The sequence below is a fragment of the Cnephaeus nilssonii genome, assembly GCF_951640355.1.
Source record: "Cnephaeus nilssonii genome assembly, chromosome: 6".
NCBI lineage: Eukaryota > Metazoa > Chordata > Mammalia > Chiroptera > Vespertilionidae > Cnephaeus > Cnephaeus nilssonii.
The window spans coordinates 7,009,808-7,035,558 of record NC_137077.1 but is presented as its reverse complement, the minus strand read 5'-3'; the positions used below and the strand labels follow the sequence as shown (position 1 = coordinate 7,035,558).

General features: G+C 59.1%; 1 protein-coding gene across 2 annotated transcripts in view; it reads left to right on the top strand.

Annotated features, from left to right (window-relative positions):
• The window catches only part of CYTH4 (cytohesin 4), a 31,591-nt gene extending 6,215 nt beyond the window's left edge, over window positions 1–25,376 (top strand). Inside the window, exons 2-13 of one of the 2 annotated variants that reach the window (XM_079773576.1) lie at window positions 4,043–4,125; window positions 5,844–5,908; window positions 7,111–7,177; window positions 9,245–9,363; window positions 10,657–10,737; window positions 12,345–12,457; window positions 13,451–13,599; window positions 19,380–19,491; window positions 21,484–21,560; window positions 21,914–21,985; window positions 22,348–22,502; window positions 23,719–25,376. In XM_079773576.1, the coding sequence (XP_079629702.1) occupies window positions 4,043–4,125; window positions 5,844–5,908; window positions 7,111–7,177; window positions 9,245–9,363; window positions 10,657–10,737; window positions 12,345–12,457; window positions 13,451–13,599; window positions 19,380–19,491; window positions 21,484–21,560; window positions 21,914–21,985; window positions 22,348–22,502; window positions 23,719–23,791 (1,166 nt within the window). In that variant the 3' untranslated portion in view covers window positions 23,792–25,376. Of the gene's footprint in view, window positions 1–4,042; window positions 4,126–5,843; window positions 5,909–7,110; window positions 7,178–8,972; window positions 9,039–9,244; window positions 9,364–10,656; window positions 10,738–12,344; window positions 12,458–13,450; window positions 13,600–19,379; window positions 19,492–21,483; window positions 21,561–21,913; window positions 21,986–22,347; window positions 22,503–23,718 lie in introns of those variants that run through there. The other variant, XM_079773577.1, reaches the window with a different exon arrangement.
• Window positions 25,377–25,751: the final 375 nt, after the last annotated feature.

Below are 25,751 nucleotides of genomic sequence, written 5' to 3'. Positions count from 1 at the left end.
GCAAAACAAAGAGTCTGATCTTTCACCACGGTCAACTAGAGGTGACTGGGGCTTTCCACGACAGCACTCAGCCCCCTCCCGCTCCTGACAGGAGCTCCCCCTGCAGTGCCGCCTCCCTGCCATGCCCTTGCTCCTGACTCCACACGGATGGCCCCTCACGCCTTCCATCCCCACGTGTCCCCACGGCTGCAGAATCCTGGGACACAGTCTTGGGTATCTGCAAACCAGGGTTCTGATCCCAGCACTGCCACTTCTTGGCTGTGTGACTGAGGGCAAGTCACTTGGCCTCTCTGAGCCTCAGTGTCTTAAACTAAAAAAGAACCACTTCACAGAGTCGTCGGGATTAAGTGACAAGTTATATGAAGCTACCAGCATGGAGTGGGTGTTTTCGAGCTTAAAGTGTCATACAACTCTTGCTTTGTGCCCTGGTGTGAGGGCCGCCTCCCCCATCTCCTGGACACCAGGAACTCCGGGCCTGCAGAGCTCAGAGTTGCAGGCACAGAAAGGAAAACTCCCCAGTGAGTCACTATGGGGTGGTAGTGGAGCCCCTCCTCCGCCTCGTTCCTGGATCCGTGGGGACAAAGCACCACTTAACGGCCACTGATTTAGGGTGCAGAGGAGGGTGCCCATCCAAGCAGGATATGGCCTCCAGGCCGACACCTCCGCTGCACCTTCAAGAGGCTCATTGCTCAAGCATCTGCCAGGCCAGCATACCCCCAGCATCTGGTGGGGAACCATTGAGAGGACCCGCGGGACCCGTGGCCACATGCTCCGCCCACACTTCCTTTCCTGTAAAGAGGGTCCCTCCGTCTAATGTGATGTCATGCAGTGTTCTGTGTCAGAGGATCAAACCCTCTGAGAGCCCTTGGGTGCCGATGCTGGCCGAGGCTCTGTGGGCAGGAATGGCCACACACATCCGGAACATGTGTGAATTCTGGTCAAGATAGGTTGCTGGTGTCTGCAGAAGAGAAGGGACTTCGCGTGATGCACTAGCTGTCAAGTTGCTAGTTGGGTTTCTCAGGAAACAATAGGTCGCTGCTGCTGGCAAGCAGGCACGTCAGCAGGGCAGTAGCTCGGGAAGCCTGGGCGAGTGGGTCTACCCATAGTCCCTGCCCAGGCCACATGGCTACTTCATGCATGTGCCATTGTACCAGCACTGGGCTGGCCAATCAGGGACTGGCTGATGTCAACTGGCCGAGTCTTGGTGGGTTAGTGCCTCTCCTGTGATGGGTGCTTGCTGGGAAACATAAGTGTGCTTTATGTCTTCCCACTCTGTGCCCACTCCCGTAGGCCATCGACTTGCCTCTTCCCCAGGTCTCTCTGTTCCCAGCCTTCTAATCCTTCTTTTTAGCCTCTGACCAAGCAGTCAAGCTACTCTCTACTGCCCATGACTGCATGGATATGCTTAGTTCCCGACACTTCTCTTTCCGCATGAGGAGGTTGACCAGGTGCCCTGCCCAAAGTCCTGCCCATTGGGAGGACTTCTCACCACTGTCTCCACAACCCATTGGAGCAGGGCTCTAGTTCAATAGCTGTCCAGTTTTGGCTTGTACCCAAACACCGAGCCACATGTCCTGGAACCTAGCTCAGGCATCTTCCTCCTTTGTCAGAAGATCACAAGGGGCCCGCCCATGCAGCCATGGTGTGAGCTGAGGTACAAGCCTTGGTGCCACAGCAGAGGATGACATGGGGTCTGGGCCACCCGTCCATGGAGCTGGTTGGAGTCTCCTGGTTCTGCTCATGCTTGCTGCTAGGTGAACCACTTCCAATGAATGGCTATTGGGCTCTCTTGACTTTATGACTTGAAGGGTCAGACCGACCCATCTTGGCTACTTGGCCAAGGGAATCCTGACCATATACTACACTTGCCACAGTGCTGCAAGACCCTTCCCTCTGGGACACAGCCTCTTCTTCAGTCATTAGATTTTGGGTCTGATAACTGGCTCGGGTCCAGAAATGAGGAAAGGGGTCTTGACTTTTTGTGCTGTGGCTGCCCTATTGGAGGGACATATCCTTAGGCGAAGCAGCTGCATTTGGCTGAGGTAGTTTCCTGGGGAGGGACTCAGCATTGAGTGATCAGCAGGGTAACTCTCCCTCCTCCCCCACTCTCAGCAGCTGAGAGAATGGGCATTTTGGTCCTGAAGAAGAGAGCTGCATGGCACAACAGAGCATCCATTATACACATGTTGGACCCTTACCATATGCCAGATACTTGCTGGGTGTTGAACAAAATTCAGCTCTTTTAATCCTGACAACCACACTCTAGGTGAGGATTATGGTTCATGATTCCCAGATCAGGACACTGCATTGGTTAAGTTTCAGGTTTGACTGCTGTTAACAAAGAGACTCAGAATAACAGTGACAGACATTCCCAGAACTGATTTCTCTCTCATTGAAAAGTCCACGTGGGTAGCTGCTGGTGAGGTGAATATGATGACTTTTCTCCACACGGTTGCCCAGGGTCCAATCTCCTTCTAGCTTGCTGTCCTGCCATCTCAATACCCAGCTTCCATCTCAAAGTCCAAGACGGCTACTCTGTCAACAGGAGGGAGGGGTAGGGAAATGGAGGACTTGATATTCTCTGCATTCATTCAGGAGAAGTAGTATCTGTCCTTGTAAAATCTTTAAGAAACGTGAGCAGGCACTTCCCAAAGCTAGGACCTGACAGTCAGGAGGGTTTGGAGAGGCAGACAGGACAAGGCGTGTGGTGAAGGAACTGCATAGGCAAAGGCAGGGGAGTAAGACGGAGAGTTAGACAATACAGGGCAGTGAGGAGCTGGCAGGCCGGACTGGTAGGCTGTGGTTGAAAATGGTGGGGAGAAGGCTGGCTGGAGAGGCCAGGGAGACTGTGGAGGACCAGGATGAGGGCTTTTCCTTCAAGTAATGGGGAGTCTACACTGAGTGGCCAGATTATTATGATCTCTGAACACATAATAATCTGGCCACTCAGTGTATATCCTATATAATAAAAGGCTAATATGCAAATTGTCCCTCGACCAGGAGTTCGACCAGCAGGCAGGCCGGCCAACTGCCCATTTCCCCTCCCCCTGGCCAGGCTGGCCAGACCCCACCCATGCACGAATTCATGCACAGGGCCTCTAATATATATATTCTGAGTGGCCAGATTATTATGCGTTCAGAGATCATAATAATCTGGCCATTCAGTGTATGGAGATTTTGACCAGGAGAGTGTTGTGGATGGGACAGGAAGCACCGTTGGGGAGTAGAAGCAAGCCAGCTGACCCTGGTGTGGGAATCATCCTATCACCTTGCACAGAATTCTGATCAACACACACTCATCTCCTTTAATTCATTTCCAGGTGAAGTGGGAAAAGCTTTGTAGTCATCCCAATCCAAGGTCAGCCCTGGTTCAGCCATTCATCCCTGTAGGCCCTTAGCCAGGTCAACTCACTGCTCTGAGTTTCAGATGTCCCCCAAAATCCAGTCTCCCCACCTCACATAGTAAGGACCACCCTATTACAGGCTCATTTCCCAGCCTCCCTTGCAGCTATGTGTGGCCATGTGACTACATCTGGCCAATAGGGTGTGAAGCAAAAGGATACACCACTTCCTGGTTGTGCAAATAAATAAGTGAATAAATGAGAGACATGTGATTTACTAAAAGAGTAAACTAAAGTTCCAGGGAAGAATGAATGCCTTCCGCAGGTATTTTGTTGAGTACCCGCGTATCAGGCTCTCTCTAGCTGCTGAGGATGCTCAGTGAACAAAATAATGAGTGTGATGAATGCAATAGAAAAGATGCGAGTACATGAGAAACTTTCAGGGCACCTGTACTGGGAGGGTAGAAGGAACAGAAAGCTGGGTCGGAGGGGAAGGCAGGGGAGGGGCTGACTTGGACAGAGTGGTCAGGGAAGGCCTCCTGGAGGTGGTGACATCAGAGCCCAGGCTTGAGTGAAAAGGGCTAGCAAGTCATGGGTTTCCGGAGGGACGAGGGCCCTGAGAGCTAGCTGGAGTGGCTGGAGCTGAGTGATGAGGGGAGGGCAGTGAGTGAGCCAGTGACCACAGGGCCTTCTCTCTCCAGACCCAGCGGAGCTGAGCAGTGGGGAGGCTGAGGAGCTGCAGCGGATCAAATGGCACCGGAAGCAGCTTCTGGACGACATCCAGGTGCGTGCACGCTCACAAATGTACACGTGAGTCACACACATTCACACTGACACACCCTCAGGCCCTGCTGTGTGCGGAGCCCGCCGGCGGCTCTATCGCCTCACCGCATGGTGGGTTCAACCAGCGCTTGTCCCCATCCTGAGCCTCCGCTTCATCCTCTCCTAAAATGGGGATCTTAGGTCAACATAATACCAACACGTGCACAGTACTTGCCAAGTCCCCAGTTTTCCAAACGTTAGCACACCTGATTCTCAGCAGCCTCAGAGGCAGACTCTGGTTCTGTTCCTGGAATATGCTGAGCCCCGTGCTGCCCCGGGGCCTTTGCACACATAGTCCCCTCTGCCTAGGACTCTCCCAAGCTCTCATCGTGGCTCCTCCTCATTACTCCACTCTCAGCTCATGTGCCGTCTCCTCTTAGCGGTTACAGTTGCTGGGACCTCACCCCACCCTGACACATGTCCACCTAATACTGCAGGGCAGAATGAAGGTACAGGAGGTACAGAAGGAAGGTGCACTCAGCAGGTATTTTACTGAGCACCTACCATGTGCCAGGCATTTCCTATATCATTACTGTGATCATTATCTGCACAATCATTTCATTCCCCTTGACCATCATGATCCCAACCTCCCTAACTGAGCTCTGTGTAAGAGGAGCCTGGGTCCGTCTTGCCCACCACTGTATTTGCAGCCCAATAGTCAGAGCATAGTAGGTGCTCGATTAATACTTGTGAGTGAGCTCCGCCCCCCCCCCCCCCTTTATTTGTGGGGAAGCCATTCAGTGACTCAACCGAGATCACATGGACAGGAGCTGACGGGGCACAGATATGGACTCCAGGCCCCATGCTGTCTTTGGGACCCAGAACAAGCCCCTGGGGCCACCCCATCCCACAGATCTCAGGGAAAGAAGAGGGGGGGGGCTGGGTGCCTTTTAGGGGTTCATGCTGCTGCCCTGCAGGGGAATGCTGGAAAGCTGCCACCTCTCCCTGTCTGCCCAGTGGTGGCAGTTGGCAGAGGCAGGGGTTCTCTGTTGCCACTGTCGCCCCCTGCAGGGTCAAGACAGAACAGGCTGTGGGGGGGCGGCCGTGGATCTGGGAAAGCGGAGGCTGAGTCATTAGTTGACATGTCACCCCACCTCTCTACATAATGTCCTCTTCTGCAAGCCCCATGGGGATGGCAAGGCCCCTGAGAAGAGGGCCAGCGCTGTCCAGTGGCTGGTGCACCCACAGTTCCTGGCACACAGCGGGCACCAAGTCAGGGACAAGTGACAGAGGAAACGGGTGGAGGAAAGCTGGAGAGGAGCTGGGCCCCGCCCAGGCCGGAATCTGTGCCTTCTGACTGGGGACGGGGGCAGGGCAGGCACCGTCTGCTTCAGAAGGATGGCAGCTGGGTGGAGGAGGGCTGGTCGGGTGGGCGTGGCTAGACGGCAGGAGACTGGACAGCTGCAGAGGAGAGAGACGGGAAGGCCGGAAATAGGATGGGGACTTGGGGACCTCACCCCCAAGTCAGGAGATGGTGGGAGAAAGAGTGTAGACGGAAGCTATTTGGTTGGGGACTTTGAGGATAGGAGACATCCGGGGAGGGGATCTGTCAGGAGGGAGCAATGTGGGGGTCACGCTGGGTGGGAGTGGGTGGGGGAGAGTTGTGAAACCCCTTCTATCCCAGCTTCCACCCCCTGACTCTCCCTCCCTGTCCTGCCCCTCCCCCACCGCCACCCACAGAAGCTGAAGGATGAGATCGAAGATGTGTTTGCCCAAATCGACTGCTTCGAGATGACAGAGGAGAGGTGAGGTGTCGGCCAGGGGACCCCGGAAGTTGCCATGGTGTCGTCCTAAGGATGTCACACACCATGAATGAGCAGGCCATGCCTGGTCTGGGCCCTGGGGAAGTCAGGGAGGAGGCCCCGGAGGAGGAGGAGGCGGCAGGACAGTGAGACAGGAGCAGGGCTGGCTAGTCCCTGCTTCCAAGCACCTCCCTCTCTTGAGAGACAACCCCATCCTCCCACCCTCTCCACCCAAAGTCTCTTCCAACCCGCCCTGACCTACCCCTTGACCAATCACCGCCCAGGAGCATCCTGGGATGGGTGGGGAGAAGGAAAACTCCCCAAGGCTGAGGACAGGGAAGCCAGGGCCTCAGGGGGAGGAGCCTGTGGCAGGACAGGGGTTGGTCCACTCCACTCCACCCTCAGGGTGTGGGTCACCTGCCCACCCCCCTCCGCTAAGGGAAGACTCCTATGGCTGTCACCTAGGGCTGGTCCCCTCCCCTCTCTGGGCCTCAGTTTCCCCACTTGTGAGATGAGGTTGATCCTGCCATAATCCCATAGGGCCCCAGGGTCCCAGGAAATGCCCACCCTGCCCCTGCCACCCCTTAGCTCTCTGCCGCCTCCATCTGCACCCGTCTAGCCCCCACACGCATGCCTACAGACACTCCCACGCACGCCCACGCCACCCTGTCTCTAGATTCCCTGCTCAGGGCTCAGGCCCCAACAATAACACAGGCCATTTCCAGAGCACCGACCACCAGCTGTTCCAGCGCTTTAACCTCCCAGCAGTGCCGGGAGCAGGTGTGGTGTTGCCCCATTTTACAGATGAGGAAACTGAGTTCCAGAGAGATGAGTGCCTCTCCCTAAGTGGCTGGCCAGCCAGGGGTGGGGCCGATTTGCACCAAGAGGCTGGCTCCACCTGCACTCTCACCTCTGCCCCCTGCCTCCCCATCATCCTGCCCCTCAGCGCTCCTCCCGAGAACGGGGTTCTCAAGGCCACGGCGCTGGGCCCAGTGGAAGAGGCTGCTGTGGTGTCTCTGGGAGGGCCAGACCCTGCCTTTCTCATGCTCACAAGGCCTGCCCCTCCCCCCACCTGGAGGCCCCTAGGGAGTATTGGCTGTAGCTGAGGGGACGGGAGTCCTCAAGGTGTCTGAGGGTCCTTGGAGACTGGAAGGGGGGGCCCTGGGGCCCTGGGGCTGCCCACACTGACCCCTTTGTGTCCACAGCCGGATGGCCCAAAAGGAGAAGGAGCTATGCATTGGGCGCAAGAAGTTCAACATGGACCCCGTGAAGGTAGGCAGTATGAGGGGCTCGACTCATGAGGCCGGCTTGCGGCATGCTGGCCACCTTCATAATGCTGTTTCCCTCCGCGGACACAATAACCCATCCTACAGATGAGGAAACTGAGGCCAGCAGGGCTCAGCCTCCTGCCCAGGCACGGCTGGGGGCTCTGTCACCCGGGCACAGCAGCCCAGGCGTGAGGTGGGAGCCAGGAGGTGGGGGTCTATGATGGCCATGGACCTGGGGTCCCTGGGCACTAGGCCTTTTCCTCCTCTGTGGGGAGGGCATCAGACAGCGTGACCCTTAGATTCTGGGGTTCAGTCTCCAGAAGTGCCTTCCAGACACGGGGCCCGGGGGAGCCGGATCTGGGTGCAGGCACAGAGCACCGAGGATGCAGCTACCCTCTCCCTCCCCCAGCCCCGCCCCTGCCCTGCTACAGGCTGTGGGCTCCTTTCCTGTGGGAGCGCAGACAGGAGGAAGCCAGCTGACAGGGACGGAGGGGGGGCAGGGCAGCCCAGGAGCCTGGAAACTTACAGCTCAGCCTGCAAAGGCTGCTTCCCCTCCCCCTCACAGGCCCTCAGCCCCACACACCCATCCCCCCATCCCCCTCCCTCAGCACCACACACCCATCCCCCCATCCCCCTCCCTCAGCCCCACACACCCATCCCCCCATCCCCCTCCCTCAGCCCCACACACCCATCCCCCTCCCACAGCCCCACACACCCATCCCCCTCCCACAGCCCCACAAACCCATCCCCCCATCCCCCTCCCACAGCACCACACACCCATCCCCCCATCCCCCTCCCTCAGCCCCACACACCCATCCCCCCATCCCCCTCCCACAGCACCTCACCCCCATCCCCCCACCCCCCTCCCTCAGCCCCACACACCCATCCCCCCATCCCCCTCCCACAGTCCCACACACCCATCCCCCCCATCCCCCTCCCACAGCACCTCACCCCCATCCCCCTCCCTCAGCCTCACACACCCATCCCCCTTCCACAGCCCCACACACCCATCCCCCCACCCCCCTCCCACAGCACCTCACCCCCATCCCCCCAACCCCCTCCCTCAGCCCCACACACCCATCCCCCCATCCCCCTCCCTCAGCCCCACACCCCATCCCCCTCCCTCAGTCCCACACACCCATCCCCCTCCCACAGCCCCACACACCCATCCCCCTCCCTCAGCCCCACACACCCATCCCCCTCCCACAGCCCCACACACCCATCCCCCTCCCACAGCCCCAGAATTCAGACCCCTCTGCCCCATACCAGGGACCACACACACACACACACACACACACACACACTCACACTCCCCGCCCGAGCACCTGGGAAGAGCCACTCAGGGGTCCCCAGGACCCTCTGCCTGGCATTCAGAGCCCCCCACACACTGCCCCCCATCTTCCAGAGCCTCTTTCACCAAAAGGAACATGAAGGAACCACAGAAAACCAGGGGGCAAACTCTGAAATTCCTAAAATGAGAATGATAGACTCCAAGAGCCTGCGTCGTGGGGAGAGACGTTAGTGATGTTGGCAAATCAGAAACGCAGGTTTTGGTGCGGAAGGCGTGGCCCGCTCCCACTCCATAGAAGGGAGAGAAAGCCACCGCCACGGTAACGGTCTGCCTCCGAGTGGCAGGACTTGGGCAACTTCTCCTCTGATGTTGTGTTTTCCTAATTCTTATACAATGGACGTCGATTACTTGCAAGAAAACAAATGAAACACTCTTGTTAAATAATGTGAACTTTTGGGGGACAAAAGGAATGGCGGAATCATTGAATCCTAACATTTTAAATCAATCATCATTGAAGCTTACCGTCAGAGAGTGTCAGACTGAGGGGAACCTGGGAGCACCCGGCCTGAACCTGGTGCGTGGCAGACACCCCCTCTCTCTTTGCATGCCTCCAGTGATGGGGAACTCACCCCCTTACAAAGGCAGCTTCTGTTAAGGAGGGGCACAGCGTCCCAGGACAGGCTGTGCCGATGCCAGACTGCCAGGCCACGGGCGTGGGCGGCGGGCTCCCTCCCTCCCTCCTCCCAGGCCGGCTGCCCATGGCCTGTGTGCCGCTTCCAGGGCATCCAGTATCTCATCGAGCACAAGCTGCTGACCGCCAGCGCCCAGGACATTGCCCGCTTCCTGTACAAGGGCGAGGGTCTCAACAAGACGGCCATCGGTACCTACTTGGGGGAGAGGTAAGGGGGCGGGGCCTTAGGGAGGCAGGGAACGGGGGTGTGTAGGTGTGTATGTGCAGGTTAGTGTAGCTGTGTATGTGCAGGTGAGTGAGGGTGTGAATTATGTCAGAAAAGTGATAACGCCTGCAGCTCGAGGAGGCTGTTCCTTCCCCCCAGATCCTTTCCTTCCTTCCTTCCTTCCTTCCTTCCTTCCTTCCTTCCTTCCTTCCTTCCTTCCTTCCTTCCTTCCTCCCTCCCTCCCTCCCTTCATGCATCCAACAAGTAGACATTTGTTAGTATCTATCCTATGCCAGGCACTGTTCTAAGCCCCGGATTTACACCAGTGATCAAGACAGACAAAACTCCTGCCCTCGGGAAGGACAGATTCCAGTGAGGAAGACAGGTTCCCAAATATGTAAAACCTGTTAGACAATTATAAATTCTTTGGAATCCAAATAAAGCAGGGACGGGAGGTGAGAGGGCGCTAGGGACCACAGGGCGCGGACAGGAATGTCTCGTGGAGAGGTGAAGTTCGACTGAAACTTAAAGGGGGAGAGCAGGGTAGACATCTAGGGGAAGAGCATTCCAGGCAGCGGGAACAGCATGTGCAAAGGCCCTGGGGCAGAAGCATGCACAAGGAACAGCAGGCTGGTGAGACTGGAAGAGAGCAAAGGAAGGAGGGAGGAAGTAGCAGGTGACAAGGTGGGGGTCCACGGGAGGGTCTGGGCAGAGGAGTGTCTGAGAGGACCCCTCTGGCTGCTGGGTTGAGGGGCTGGGACTGCAAGGGACCCGGGTGGAGCTGGGCCAGCAAGCCGGCCACCCTCCCCGCAGGCTCCCCAGAGGACCTATTTCTCCTGAGCGAGCAGGGAACGCAGGTGGCAAGAAGGGCAGCACCCCCTGGTCTAAGAGCCGGGAGGAGGGAGGCACATGGGTCGGCATAGTCGTCTCCGCTGTACAGATAGGACGCTGGGGCTGGGGGAGGTCACGTGGCTTGAGTGGTGTCGCCAGGCAGACAGTGACAGAGGAAGGGTCTGACTCAGGGAAAGCCCCTCCAAAGCCAGACTCGCATCCCGAGTGAGAGCAGCGCTGGTGAGCTGTGGGCGTGGTGGGGGTCTGTTCAGGTGTGGGAGGGCACGGTGTGCCCGTGGGAGGGGGTGATGTGGGGTCAGACAGATGTGAGCAGGCCAGATAGAGGCTGGACCCAGAAGGAGGACATCTGCCCCTCTTGTCCCTCCCCCACCTCAATCCCCTCCAGGCGGTACGTGCCAGAAAGTTCCCCAGTGCATCCCACTCTCCCTCCCGCCCCCTCCCCAGGGACCCCATCAACCTGCAGGTCCTCCAGGCCTTTGTGGACTGCCACGAGTTCGCCAACCTCAACCTCGTCCAGGCCCTCAGGTGAGTGGTCCGGGGCCTGCCCTGGATGGTGGCACAGCCAGGGTGGGGGCTGCTGGGCGCATCACGAGCCACATGGCTAATGGCACACAAAGTGTCAGGAGCCAAAATGAATGGCAGTCAGTGCCCGCCTCATGCAGCTGAGGTTGGTGAGACAATTGGCGTGGACCACCTGGAATAGCACCTGGCTCGTTTCTGCTGCTACTGCTGGTATTATTATGCTACAGCATTACTATAATAACATTTAATCATTGTGATCGTTATTGCGGTTATTACTGCCATTCCCACTAGTTTTCAGAATAGTGCTTGTTTTATTTATTTTATTAATACAGCTTAGCATGTCTTGCATTATTATTTATTATCCTATATAATGAAAGACTAATATGCAAATTGTCCCCTCAACTGGGAGTTCGACCAGCGGGTGGGGCTGGCCAACTGCTAGAGGCCCCTCCCCCTGGCCGGCCCCACCCCCGATTGCCCACACACACCCTGATTGGGGGCAGGGCCAGCTGACCAACCGCCTGCAGCCCCTCCCTCCAGCCCAATCTGAGCAGGCCAGCAGACCCCACCTGTGCACAAATTTGTGCACCAGGCCTCTAGTTTTCTAATAGAATATTATTGTGCCTACTTTTATTTTTACAATTACAGAGGCATTATAGCAGGGGTTCTTAAACTTTTTAAACAGGGGGCCAGTTCACTGTCCCTCAGACTGTTGGAGGGCCGGACTATAGTTTAAAAAGAACTATGAACAAATTCCTATGCACACTGTACATATCTTATTTTGAAGTAAAAAAACAAAATGGCAAAAACACCCACATGTGGCCCGAGGGCCGTAGTTTGAGGACGCCTGCATTATAGTATATCTGTTAGGAGCACAAACTCTGGAGCCAGACTGCCCAGTTCATATCTCAGTTCTGCCACTCACCCCCTGTGTGGCTTTGGGCAAGTCACCAAAAACCTCGCTGTGCCTGTTTCTTCATCTGTAAAATGGGGATAATTATAGTACCAACCTCATACAGTTGTGAGAACTAAATGAGAAAGTGCTTAGAATTGGACCCACAGTAAGTGTTGAGGAAATCTTAGAAAATTAGCTCCCCAAAGGGGGCATTTGAGCTGGGCTTTAAGGGATGAATAGGAGTCTTCAAGGCAGAGAAGAAAGGAGCCACCACTATCCAGGCAATGTGGCCTGCCATGCTCTTTGAGAGAGAGGGCTAGTTTCCAATGTTCACTCGCTCACGCATTCACTCATTCAACAAGCCTTATGGAGCAGGTCCTGGGTGCCCGGGGCTGGCCCAGGGCCCACAGTCAGATCGTAGTACCTGATGGCCAGGCAGGCAGAGCTGAAGGACCCGGACAGGCAGACAGTCCCGCGATGGCTGAGGTGTACTGGGCCACAAAAGGTGCGAGGACTCAGACGGGCAGAGGGCAGCACAAACTCAGCTCTGTAATCTGGGAGGGAAAACAAAGGCATTTCTTGGAAACCTCCCGCATGCTGGTGCTTGCAGAGCTTAGCTGACATTTACAGGATAAAGAGACTAAGCCTGGGAGAGGCAGAGTGGCTTGTCCAGGGTCCCCCGAGAGCCCCCACCCAAGCCCTGTTCCTCCCCCAGGCAGTTCCTCTGGAGCTTCCGGCTGCCGGGCGAGGCCCAGAAGATTGACCGGATGATGGAGACGTTCGCCACTCGCTACTGCCTCTGCAACCCAGGCGTCTTCCAGTCCACAGGTGCCAGTGGGGGCGGGACCTGGGGCCCCGGAACCCCTTAAGCATCGCCAGGCACAGAGCTTCCTCCCAAAGCACCATGCTTGCCCCAGCCCCTCTGGTTTCTCCCAAGTACCCAGACTCTGGGGGCCCAGATCATTCCAAGCCCTCACTGAGCATCAACTCTGCGCCAGCCCCTCTGTTGGGCGCTTGTTGGGCAGAGCTGCCTCTGGGCATGCTCCTTGGGGGAGGAGGCAGGAAACGGGGGCACAGGGTGCTAGGCAGCAGCACACCTGTCTGAGGGCGGGGACTGTGGAGTCCGCATGTCCAGGATGGCTTCCCAGAGGCAGTGGGGTCTGAATGGGGTTTTGAAGGATGAATAAGAGTTCCCCAGAAGGTCCAGGGGATAAAGGGCGTTTTGAGCAGGAGTTCTAGTTCGAGCAAAGGCCCTGGGCAGGACACAGCTGGACTTCCCTGGCTCCGGACACACACCACAGAGCAGCAGTCACCTCCCTCCCAAATGCTCCGCCCAGCGCGCAGCCTCGCTGCCTCGCACGTGAACATCTGGATCTGAGAACAGGAGCCCCCGATGCAGCCGGATTACCAAGCAGCACTGACTAAGCCCTGAACAGTGGTGCCAACAATAAGTGCTCTCCGAGACCCAGGGCGGCAGAGAACAGAGTGGGCAGAGGGGCTGGCGGGCTCGGTGGGGCGGAGCACTGGAGCTGAGAGGAGGACTTGCCTGGGTAGAAACGGGGAGGGGAGGGTACGCCTGGCAGGGGTCCCACAAGAGCAAAAGAGCAGGGTGGGAAGGCACCGCGGGCGCCTGGCCGTGACCGCGGGAGTCGCTTTGGAGGAGGGAGTCCAGCAGGAGTGGAAGGTGAGCCCCGGCCTCGAATGCCAAGCCAGGAGGATGGGGGCCTTGGGCCCTGGAGAGGCTGACCTTGACCCGAGGAGGAGTCGGGGCAGAGCGGCCAGGGCCAGGGCCAGGACTCTGACCCGCCGTCCGGCCCGCAGACACCTGCTACGTCCTGTCCTTCTCCATCATCATGCTCAACACCAGCCTCCACAACCCCAACGTCCGGGACAAGCCGCCCTTTGAGCGCTTCGTGTCCATGAACCGCGGCATCAATGACGGCAGCGACCTGCCCGAGGACCAGCTGCGGGTAAGGGGGCGTGGCCTCGCCAGCCCAGGCCCTGATGGACGGCCCGAGGGGGCTCCTCTGAGATGAACCATCGGGTGGGCGACTGTCTGGAGATGGACCCCCCCAGGAGGCTGGTCCCGGGTGCCCCTCCCACGTGGCCCCTCGCTTAAGAAGCATGGTCAGAGATAGACCCCTCAGGAGGTCCTGCCAGGCCTCAAGCTTTGAGGGCCTCTGGCATCCATCATTCACACCTTCCAGAAAGGTGCCTCCCACAGCCTGTCTATTTCTTGGAATCCCAGATTCTTAGGTTCTTAGTGCGTCAGAGCTGAAAACCCTCACGCTCTCCCCGCTTCAGAAGGGAGGAAACTGAGGTCTCCCGCAGGCTGCCCGTCAGCTCAAGAGCTGAGCAGAACCCAGGGCTCCCGTCTCCTCGTCACACAGCACCCACCCTGCCACCCTGCACCCGGCCCGGTGAGGTACAGCCCTGGGTGACTCCTGCTGTGCTCACCATGGGAACACAGCCACGGAGACACAGAGCACACTACCGCCCTCTCCTGGGGGCCAGGGGCAGGGTGTCATCCTAGAAGGCTCCACAGAGGAGGTGACTTTTGAACTGGGCCTTGCAGATTGAACAGGAGTTTCCCCGGAGGAGAAGCCGAGAAAGGTCACTTCCAAAAGAGGAAGTGGCCAGAACCCGGCCTGGCCTGGTTGGGGCAGGGAGGGGAGTCCAGATTGGCAGGGTGGGTGTGGGTGCCTATGGACAGTGATGGGTGGCAAGGTGGGGCCAGAGTGTCCAGGGCTTTGAGTGGCCGCCTCGGGAGTTGGCCTGTTTTCTGTGGGCACCGGGGAGTCGGGGCAGTTCAGCAAACACTGGCGTGAGATTCAGAGCCTGGCGCAGCACAGATGGATGGACAGCTCATTTCTAGGACTGGACCTGCCCAGGGCGCCATGAGCTCCAGCCCCTCCAGGCCAGAGCCCAGCAGGTTGGGGGGTGGGGGAGGGGGAGAGAAAGTGAGAAGCCCACACTCCCAGCTTAGCACCGGGTACCTCCTGCGGAAGCCTGGGGGGCCTGGGTCCGGAATGCTGCTGGTGCCCCTCCTTGTCTGAGAAGGGCCCTTACTGAGCCCCCCACGCTTCTTTGTCCCAGAAGAGAAAACTGATTGTGGTGGGAGCTCTGGTCAAACCTCATCTCCCCCGTCTGCCTGCCGCGTGACCTTGGGAATGACTCAGCCTCTCCCAGCCACCAGGCCCTCAAACAGCAGGGATAATGGCGCTGTCACGGAGCTGCTCTGAGAACCAGTGTTTTAAATGCGAAGGGCATAGCCACGCAGGGACCGAGCGCAGGATCTAAATGGTGGCTTATGCCACTCGGAAGAAGAATGGATAATAATGTTAACACCCGGCACTTAGTAAAATGCCTCAAACATAAAAGGCACTTGAGAACTGTTGACCCATCCCATCATGGCACTCCCGGCAGGAAGCTGGGCACGGCGGCTGGCAGCGAATGAGTTAATGACAAGCCCGTCCTGCCCATCTCCCCGGAGCCACATGGTAGCGTCAGCCCCCAGGGAGCCTTTCCCAGCACCTCCCTCCGGGATCTGTCCTCAGTTTTGAGCTTGTAACTTCCTCCTGGCAGGGCTTGCTGGTCTGTTATCTCAGTTTCGCCTCAAACTCTGCCTGCGAGGTCTGGGAAGGGTTCACCTCCCCCTTGGCCGCTGAGAGAGGCAGGGACGGAGCAGAGTCAGAGAGGTCAAGCCACACCCAAGTCCTGGTCCCCCCCACCCCCGTGTCCTGGTCTGTGACATTAGCTAAGTAGCTTGACCTCCCTGAGCTCCCAGCTCACAGGATTCGTGTAGGAAGGTCAGGCATTTAGCAAAGCACCTGGTACAGTTGGAGGCGCTAATGAGTCCAGACCCGTCCCGGGGCACACAGAGGCCCACACAGGCCTGGTCCTTGCTCTCCGAGGCCTCCACAGGTGGCTGCTGGGGATGGCCGGGGGGTGGAGGGCGGAGAGAGGTATCTCCTCACCTTCTCTCCGGGCCTTCACTTCCTCGTATGTAAAGCCAGGACTCAGCTTTAAGTACCTCTGGATATTCCAAGTTGCCCCTTTCGGAAGGATTCCTCATGAAGCTACTCCAGCCCGTCCCTGCCGAGGACCCGTAGTGCTTTGAAGAGCCTGATGCTGGAATTAAAGTGCTGCAGGTGCATCTCCTAAAGAGAGGCCAACCCGAGGGCTTTCGGACCGTGAGGGTGCGCAGCTGGGAAAGGCTTCCGAGGGGGGCGCAGGGGGGTGGGGTTGAGGGACAGGTGGGTTGAACAGGTCTTCCCCGGCCCTCGTGATGGGACAGGGCACAGTACCTAAGAGACTCGGGGCAAAGGTACGGGGTGTGGACTCGGGGTGGAAGATCAAATCCCAGCGCTGCCTTTATGGCTGTATGACCTTGAGTCTGGGCCTCAGTTTCCTCATCTACAAAGTGGGCTGATGGCACTGATCTCACGTCCTTCTCCTAGAAGCAGAGATAATGCACTTCGAGTCCCTGGCACTTGGCAGGCGCTGGAGAGATGAGAGAGGAACCACTTACCTTGAGAGCGCTGCCCAGAGGGGGAGCGAGGGTGGAAGAGGAGAAGGAGGAGGGTTACAGGTGGAGAAACTGAGGCCGGGCAGGGGAACAGCCTCCCAGCTCAGGGCATCTCTACTGTGGAGTCCAAGTGACCCCATCAGAACTGACGTGTCTGAGCCCGGTTCCAGGGACTCCACGTTCTCATTAAGTCTCCGGCCACCTTAGGACTCTGACCCGCTGTCCCAGCCGGCGGAAACCATCCCCAGTTTACAGTGGAGGAAACTGAGTCCAGGAGGGGTAGCTGGTCAGGGAGGGGTTTCATAGTTTGTGAGCAGTTCAGATTCGAACCCATGTCTGTGTGATCCCAGAGCCCTTCCCTCTGCAGAGACCAGGGGCACGTAGGGACAGAGGACTTGGCTGTGTCCCTGCTGACAGTCGCTTCCTGGCTAGAGGAACCTCAGCTCCTGTAACAGAAAAGATCAGGCATCAATTTGTCTTCAGATCAACGGCTTCAGGCTTGGCTAGATCCAGGTGCTCAGAGAGGTCAGGACTCGGACCCGCCTCTCGTGCTGTCAATCACCCTCCTCCATGCCAACTTTCCTCTCAAATGGGCCCTCCCCAGGCTGTGGCCGGGATGGCTGGGCAGCTCCAGGCTCCCATTTTGCCTAACAGTTTAAAGTCAAGTCCCAGAATTCAGGCTGATTGGCTGGCTTAAGTCATCTGTCCCTCCCTGAACCAGTCACTGAGACCAGCAGGATGAGCCGCTCCGATGAGCCAGAAGGGACCCGTTCACACCCTGCCCTGGAGCCTGGGGTGGGGCAGTAGGTGTCAATACCCCTGGGCAATCTAGACAGAAAGTGTGTTTGGGGTGGGGTGGGTCCCCAGAGGGACACGGGGCGTGGAAAGGGACAGAGGCCAGTGTCTGATGGGCCCACGCAGGCGAAGTCAGCCTGGCCAGCGGTTTGGTGGTGGCAGGAGCGGGGTGTTTGGTTGGGGGGTGGGAGGCTGGTGTTTAGAAGGTACAGGAAATGGGGGGAGCTGAGTGGTTTTCCTCGTGGGGGCAGAATGTGCAGGCAGATATGCCGCCCGCAGAAGCTGCCAGGGCCCCCACGGGCTGTTGAGGAGGCTCCCCCGCCTGCCGCCTCCGGCTTCCAAATATTTGTCTGTGCGGACAGCTCCGCTGACAGGCCTTCCCGCTGCAGCCCTTGTTGAACCAGCCGGAGCCACCCGGGAGTTCCAGGGCCAGGCAGGGCCCGGCTGGGCGAAGCAGCGGGCCTTCGTGGCTGCTCTGGGGGCTGCAGGGGCTCCAAACAGAGCAAGGGCCCCTGCCTTCCCCACGTCTCCCGCCCCCCCACCCCCGAGCCAGGCTGAGCCCAGGGACTGCGAGCCCAGGAAAACCTGCTTCCGGCCTGCCCCTCCCCCAGCGTCAGGCCAGAAAGACCTTTCCTACGCAAACACCATTTCTAAAACTTTGGGGGAATCAGGCAGCACTTGTTAGATTTTTCATTTAAAATGTGGAGGCAGCCATCTGAGCAGCAGCGCACCAACGCGGCAGAAGGGAAAGATTTAATTATCTCGGAGATGGAGAGCCAGCACCGCGTCTGGTTTCCATAAGCAGAAACAAACAGCTTGGGATGTTTTCCCAAACACTTGGGAGTCTGGGCGGGCTATTGCCAAATGAAGGGCCCGGAGGGTCCAAAACACAAGGATGACCCATCACCAACACCCACACGCGCCGGAGGGCGGTCTGAGTCCTGCTGGCACCTCCAGTGACGGGCGCTCATTCCCCTCCCGGCTGCTCCTTCCATGTTTCAGCAGCTCTGACGGCTAGAGAGTCCTCCACGGAGAACTGAAATCTGCTTTCTGGGGACCCCCCCCCGCAACAGTCAGAGCCCACCCAGAACAGGGCCTTTGCCTTTGGGAGCCAAGGTCAGCATCTCACCTGAGTGTCTCCTTTAGCCGGACCAGCCACAATTCCCCGGGGCTCCTCTGTGTCCCCCCATCCAGGGAAGTCCCTGCTGCTGCGCCTAAGCAGGGGGTATTGCCCAAGGAGGCCCTGCCCTTGGCTGCTATGCCCCAGAGGGTGCATCTATGTGGTGTGTGTCTGTATCTGTCTGCATTTCTGTGTGTGTGTGTATCTATGTGTGTTTCTATGTGTATGTGTTTTATGTGTCTGTTTCTATGTATGTTTCTATGTGCATGTGTTTATGTGTCTGTTTCTGTGTGTTTCTATGTGTGTGTTTTTATGTGTCTGTGTTTCTATGTGTGTGTTTCTATGTGTGCATGTGTTTATCTATCTATTTCTGTGTGTGTGTTTATGTGTGTGTGTTTCTATGTGTGTGTGTGTGTCTGCTTCTCTGTGTGTGTTTCTCTGTGTGTGTATGCAAAACATGCATGCACAGGTGAACATGTGGGTGGGTGTGCAAGTCCCAGCCACTGAGTGTCCTTGTCTTTACCACGTCACAGGGTGACAGTCTTGGACTTGCTCATCTGACCTGTAAGCACTTGGCGGTGGGCGTGCAGGCAGGGGCTGTACTCCTCCCTCCTCGTCACCTTCTGTGACTGGAGAGGGGGCTCTGACCCTGTGTAGTCTACTGACTTCCCCCAGAGCCCTGGCCAGTCAGCCTTGTTCTCTCCACTTATTGGATAAGGACACAGCAGCTCAGAGAGGTTGAGGGACATGCCCAGGGCCACACAGCCATTGAGTGACTGGGCTGGGATTTTAACCCAGATGGCCCAGTGCTCTTGTCCTACCATGCCCTCATGCCACTGGCTGGAATTCTGGGCGGGGTGTGGGGATGGGGAGCAGCATCCATTCAGTCAGCAAACAGTTGCCAACCTGCTTTAGGCCAGGCCCTGGAGAAGCTGGGGGTGTGACACCCAGGCCTGCCCTGGAGGAGCTCCCCTATTTGGGAAGGTCAAGGCCAGCAAGCAAGCTGAAGCTGGAATACTGATAGCGTGGCGGCCACGTGTGCAGCCGTCTGCCCAGTATCTGAGACGCTGACCTCCTCTCGCTCTGTGCAGGGGGAGGCATGGCATGGGGGTGGGGCGGGGAGCACCATAGGTTCTGGGGGAACCTGGGAGAGTTTCCCCAAAGAGGCCAGGGACTCACGATGAGCTAATAGGAAAGGAGAGTTTGCCTCAAGGTCCAATGAGCTGCCCGAGGCCACACAGGCCAGGCCAGGCCCAGCCTGGGATGGACGTCACAGCCAGGCCTTTCCCTCCCTTCTCTCGGGCCAGAACCTCTTCGACAGCATCAAGAGTGAGCCCTTCTCCATCCCTGAGGACGACGGCAATGACCTCACTCACACCTTCTTCAACCCTGACCGCGAGGGCTGGCTGCTCAAGCTGGGTGAGGCGCACGCGCACTCAGGCACACTGGCACACGCAGGCACACACTCAGGCACGCTGGGCACATGGCTGACACAGATAGGCACACACTCAGGCACACTGGGGTACATGCTGACACAGATAGGCACACACTCAGGCACACTGGGGTACATGCAGACACACGCACACACACAGAGGCACACTGGGGTACATGCTGACACACGCAGGCACACACAGAGGCACACTGGGGTACATGCTGACACACGCAGGCACATACTCAGGCACACTGGGGCACATGACTGACACAGGTACACACTCAGGCACACTGGGGCACATGCTGACACACACAGGCACACACTCAGGCACACTGGGCACAGGGCTAACACACACAGGTACACACTCAGGCACACTGGGGCACATGCTGACACATGCACACACACAGGCATACTGGGGCACATGCTGACACAGGCACACACAGAGGCACACTGGGGTACATGCTGACACACACAGGCACACACGCAGGCACACTGGGGCACATGCTGACACACACAGTTGACATGCAACCTCAGGGTGGAGTCGAGCAGGTCCCAGACCTCCTGACCCCGGTGCAGCCGTCTGCCTGCCCCATCTCTCCACCTGTCTGTCCTGGGAGTGAAGGGGATGGTGGGGGAGGGGAAGGACAAGCAGGAAGGGGAGCAAACGCTGACAGATCCACAAACTCTTCAACTGCAGTCCTGTCTCCCTTCCCGAGGGCCACTGAGGAAGCTGAGGCTCCAGGAAGTGAGGGCTCCTGCCGGAGGCCACAAGCAGCAAATGGCAGATCTTGGTGGGCAGAGGGCTGGGTGTCCCTGAGGGTGACAGGAAGTGGCTCAGGGAGCCTCCCCCAACATGAGGGCCTAGACCTGCAGAGAGGAGCCCTGGTGGGTGCTGCGGTGGTGTGGGCGGCAGCTGCAGAGCCGGGTAGGGGAGCTGCCGGGCCCAGCCCCGGCCCCACTCCCACTCCTGGACGCCTCCAGCAGGGACCGCTTAGCCAGGCACAGTGGCCTTCTGAGGCAGGCGAGGACAGCACCTCGTGCTGGCGCAGGGACCAGGGCCTGGGGTGCCTGTCCACGCCCACGTCCCACCTATCCTTCCACAGCCCACGCGGCCTCCTTTGGTGCCCAACCGACTGTTTTAGGCCTCAGATCCCCGCTCCTCCCCTGGGTGCTGATGGTCTGGTTGCTCAGCCTCAGCTTCCGCAGCTGTGAAATGGGGAGAATACTCACTGGGAGGCTTGACTGTGTAGCAAAATGGCCAAGCGCTTGCCTTCGAAGCTCCGCCACTGCGGGGTTCGAATCTCAGCTCTGCAGCAGGATTTTGAGCAGACGACTTGGTCTCCTCATCTGTAAATGGGGTTAATGACGATCTCCCCCTCACAGGTGGAATCAATAAGTGAATATTATTTAAAACCCTCTAGAATGGTGCCTGGCAAATGAAAGATGAAAGGCTTAGCCCGGTGCCAGGCAGGAAGCAGGCCAAGGACGGGCCGAGCGGGGAGGGCGGCAGGCAGCCCAGGGAGTGGCCAGGCACTGTCCGGAGTCTGATCATGGAGGAGCCTCGCATGCTGGGCCCGGCAGCTCAGGGAAACGCTGGGGTGACGGAGCCGCTAAGATTTCCGAGAAAGGAAGGAATGGATCTGGGGGAAGTGCGGCGGCTGGGAGCTAGGGGCTCAGGTGGGGCAGAGCATCCAAGGCCCTGCTCTTCCGTGGGGAAGCGTCGCAGCCCGGAGGAGGAGGAGGAGGAGAAGGAGGAGGAGGAGGAGGAGGAGGGGGAGGGGGAGGAGGAGGAGGAGGGGGAGGAGGAGGAGGAGAGAGAGGAGGAGGGGGAGGAGGAGGAGGAGGAGGAGGAGGAGGAGGAGGAGGAGGAGGAGGAGGGGGAAGGAGGAGGAGGAGAGAGGAGGAGGGGGAGGAGGAGGGGGAGGAGAAGGAGGAGGAGGAGGACGACGACGACTGACTTCGGCTTTGGCCTCTTGCAGGAGGCCGCGTGAAGACGTGGAAGCGGCGCTGGTTCATCCTGACCGACAGCTGCCTCTACTACTTCGAGTTCACCACTGTGAGCCTGCCCTGCCCCGGCCCCGCACCCCCGCTGCACCTCCACTAAGCAGTCGCCTCACAGAGCTGGGGCCCTTTGAGATCACACAATCCAGCTCTGCACCCATTTTACGGATGAGGAAAACTGAGCTACGAAGAGGCGGAGGGGCTGGGCCAAGGGCCAAGGGATTAAAGTTGGGTCTCCGAACTCCCAGCCAGGGCTCCCTCTCTGTGCTGCTCCCCCTCCAGGGCTGGACGGAGTCTGGGAAGATAGGGGTACTCCTCTTGGTTTTAGGGAGCCCCACAAGCTCACTCCCCTGTCCACACCTCAAGGCTCCAGTTGCTGATCATGACCCCCCTCTGGTTCCCCTGCAGGACAAGGAGCCTCGAGGAATCATACCCCTTGAGAACCTGTCGGTGCAGAAGGTGGACGACCCCAAGAAGCCGGTAGGTGTCGGAGTGGGGACCTGGGGGGCTGGAACAGCTGGGGGCCTTTCTGAAACCCGGTGGGAGGAGAGGGCGGTTGGGCTGGGTTCTCCAGCAGGCTAGGCCAGACCCCGCCCACCTTCGGGGGGCAGAGTGGGGAGGGGCTCAGGGCTGCCTCCTTCTCCCTCCTGGGGCCGTGGACCCTCCCGCCTGCCCCTCCACCTCTCAGGAAGCAGGCCTGGGCCGGGTGTGTGCTGCTGCTTTTCAAGCGCGTCCTACCCAAGAGTCTAGTCCTCTCTGACCTCCTGGAGAGTCCAGCCAGCCCCGTCTCCTCCCAGCCCTGCCCTGCCCTGCCCTGCCCTCACCTGGCTACCTCCCCACAGTTCTGCCTGGAGCTCTACAACCCCAGTTGCCGGGGCCAGAAGATAAAAGCCTGCAAGACGGATGGTGACGGCAAGGTGGTGGAGGGCAAGCATCAGTCTTACCGGATCTCGGCCTCCAGCGCCGAGGAGCGGGACCAATGGATCGAGGCCATACGGTAAGGGATGCCCAGCTGCTAGGGATGGGCTTCCTGTCACTTCCCAGAAGCCCCTGCTTCTCTCGGGCCTGCTTTCCTGTCTGCAAAGGAGGACAACTCCAGAATCTCCCTCCTGCTTCTGGCATGCAACTCCCTCCCACCCGTATTCTGTGAGCCCCTCTCTGTGCCAGCTCAGTGCCAGGCGCCAGGACACAGGGGAGTGCAGCACCAGCTCCCTGGGGCTGGTGGGAGGGGCCGAGGAGGGGTCGCATGTAAAGCTCTTTGCCCAGCACCTGACATGGGTCAGTGTTCGGGATGGCGCTGTAGTTAGTGTCAGGATCCACCTGGTAGAGAGAGAGGGACAGGTGTTCCAGGTGAGAGGACCCATGTGGGCAAAGATGAGAGAGCAGGCAGTGTGTGGCACAGTCCTGGTGGCTGGTACTGGGCAGCGTGGGGCCTGACTGTGCGGGGACAGGGCACTGTGGACGCTGAGCAGTAAGAGACGAGGCTGCAGAGGATGGCAAGGCCTTGGCTGCCATGGCAACGAGCTTGGATTTCTCGGGGGCCCTGGGGAGCCACAGGCTGGTAAATAGAGAAGGGGTGTGGCCAGGTGAGAAAGGCTACAGCGCAGGGGCAATGGAGGGAGGCCATGGAGAGGCAGGGGCAGGTGAGGGGCAGGAGAACAACCTTGACTCTGAGCCTTGGGGAGGTGCGGGCAAGGGCCAGAGGAAGACACAGCGCCATCTCCGGACCGGGGTCGTGTCCCAGGAGCTTGAAGCGTCTTTTCCCTCAAGCGTTGCAGCAGCTCTGTTAGGCTGCCAGTTCAAATTCATTCTCACCTCCGTTGTACAGATGAGGAAACTGAGGCCCAGCGAGGGGAGGGACTTGCCCAGGGCCACACTGCCAGTGAGGGACAGAGCCAGGCCAGCAAGCAGGTCTCACTCCATCCAGGATCTCTCCACCTCCTTCCGAGAGTCTGATGGAGCCAGAAGAGGGGCGCAGGGACATTTGGGGGGCAGATTTCCCCAGGCTTTCAGTTCTCAGTCTCCTCTTTCCAGCCCTGATCATGGGCCTCTGGGTTAGGCCAGCGAGGCCAGACACACCCGCCTGGTCCTGGGTCCTGGTTGGGGTCATCTGGCCTTTCCCTGCGAAACCTACGCCCCTATAACAAGCCCTGGGAGATAGGACCCCTTGGTGCTAGCTCAGCCCCCAACTCTTTCCCCTGCTCCCCTTCCAGGGCCAGCATCACCCGTGTCCCCTTCTACGACCTGGTCTCTGCTCGGAAGAAGAAGATTGCCAGCAAGCACTGAGCTCCTGGGTGGGGGTGCTGGGCCAGGCACCCCGGAACCCCATGACTATGGAACCTGGAGACCCACCTCCCAGTCCAGGGCACCCTTTCCTGGCCTGCAGACATCCTCCCCTCCCCCATTACTTGGAGCTGACAGAATGGGGAGGAGGAGCTCAGGAAGGTGGGTGGGAACAGCTGAGGGCCCCCGAATGGCAATGAAGTCCCTCAGCACCCAACTGCTGCCAGGAGAGGCCTGAGGAAGCGGGCGAAGAGAAACCAGCCCCCCATCCTCTCTCTGGGCCTCAGTTTCCTCTCCTGTGAATGTCTCCTTGCACTCTGAAAAGCCATCAGGCCTCACGGCAGGCACTGGGTGCCATCAGGCCTCACTCCTCCTCTGGTTCTGGGAAAACTGAGGAATGTCTTGGCCCCTCTGGCTCTTTGCTCCCCACCATTCCACCCGGTGAGGGGAGCCTCAGCCCCTGGCTGCCTCCCTCCTCTCGAACTGCTTCCTCCAGGCAGGCGGACGGGATTGCACCAGGTCTCCCTAAGGAGCTTCCAGCTGGAGATGCCTGCACGTGTTCACTGAGCTGGAGGGGACTCTGGACTGAAGGCTGCGGGGGAGCCGAGAGCAGAGTGGGCTCCACCCTCGGGGTGTCCACTTCAGGGGAGGCGCAGGCGGGACTCCTCAAGAACATGGCGCAGAGCATCCCCGGCAGCCGCACTCAGGCAGGACCGGTGGTATAACCAAGAGGCCCAGAAGGGAGAGCGTGTGGGTGTGGTTACCAGGAAGGCTGCCTGGAGGCAGCGGCCACGGCGATGAGTGACACAGAATCTCATGGCAGAGTCTCAGCCAAGGCTTCCCAGCGAGACCCTGAGCGGGGTTCCCAGGGGGCCAAGGGGCAGCCCAGCGGGGCCCCGCACCCTGAGACCCTCTCTCTGCGGCAGCACCGTGAGCACCGTGAGAGCTGAGCTGACTTCCCAGCAACTGACAGGCGGCTCTGTCTCCCGGGAGGCCCCCGCCTGGGGGAGGATTCCTCCCTCCAGCAGGCTTCTCAGAGGCACTTCTCACCCCCTCATCAGGTCCTGGGGGAGCCCCTGGAGGGAAGTTCCTGAAGGAAGCAGCATATGGGGTTGCCTCTGCCCCGCTGCCAGTCTGAGTGGGCGAGCAGGAGCTCCGGGGGGTCCCCAGGGGAGGGGAGCGTGCACACCTCCATGGCGTCAGGACGGAGTGGCCCCTGGTGAAGGGAGAGCCCGCCTCTGGGAGTGTGCAGGGCCCGGTGTGAGACCGCACAGAGGAGGCGCTGGCTGGGCAGCTGTGGAGGCGGCCTTGCGGGAATGTCAGGACGTCCCAGCCCCGGGTCAGCCTGGGAGCTGACCTCCACCTCTGCCACCTCACTGGCCCAGGAAGGGGCAGCCAGGGCTCATGGGAGGAGCACTGGTCTGGGAGTCATGGGGCCTGAGAGCCTCTCCTGCCACTGCCACCGCTGACTGTGTGACCTTAGTCACTCCCGCCCCCTCTGTCCTCGGCGCCCCCCTCACTGAGGGGAACCAGTGGTTGTCGGGGCGCGGGAGCATGAACCACTCCGATGAGAGAATAAAAGTCGTGATCCACCTCATGAGTGGGGCCCTGTCCTCGCTCTGTGACCACTTCTGCCATCTTTGACCCAATCCTGGCCCTTCACCTTCATCACCTTCCCAGCTGAGGGCAGGAGGGCCAGACAGGGAACAGTGGGCACTGGGCGGGGGAGGGGGGGCAGGGGGGGCTGGACCCTCACCCTCAGGACACTTGAGGTTGCCACACTGGACAGACATCCCCGAGGGTTGGGTGTGCCACAGGGCTCTCTCAGAGCAGGGAGGGGGCGAGCTGGTTCTGCCAAGGCTGGGGAAAGGCGAAAGCACTTCCCAGCAGGCAGTGCTGTCTAAAGGGGAAGAGCTGCTGCCTGGGGCAGAGGTGGTGAGCTCCCTGTCTATGGAGGGATGCG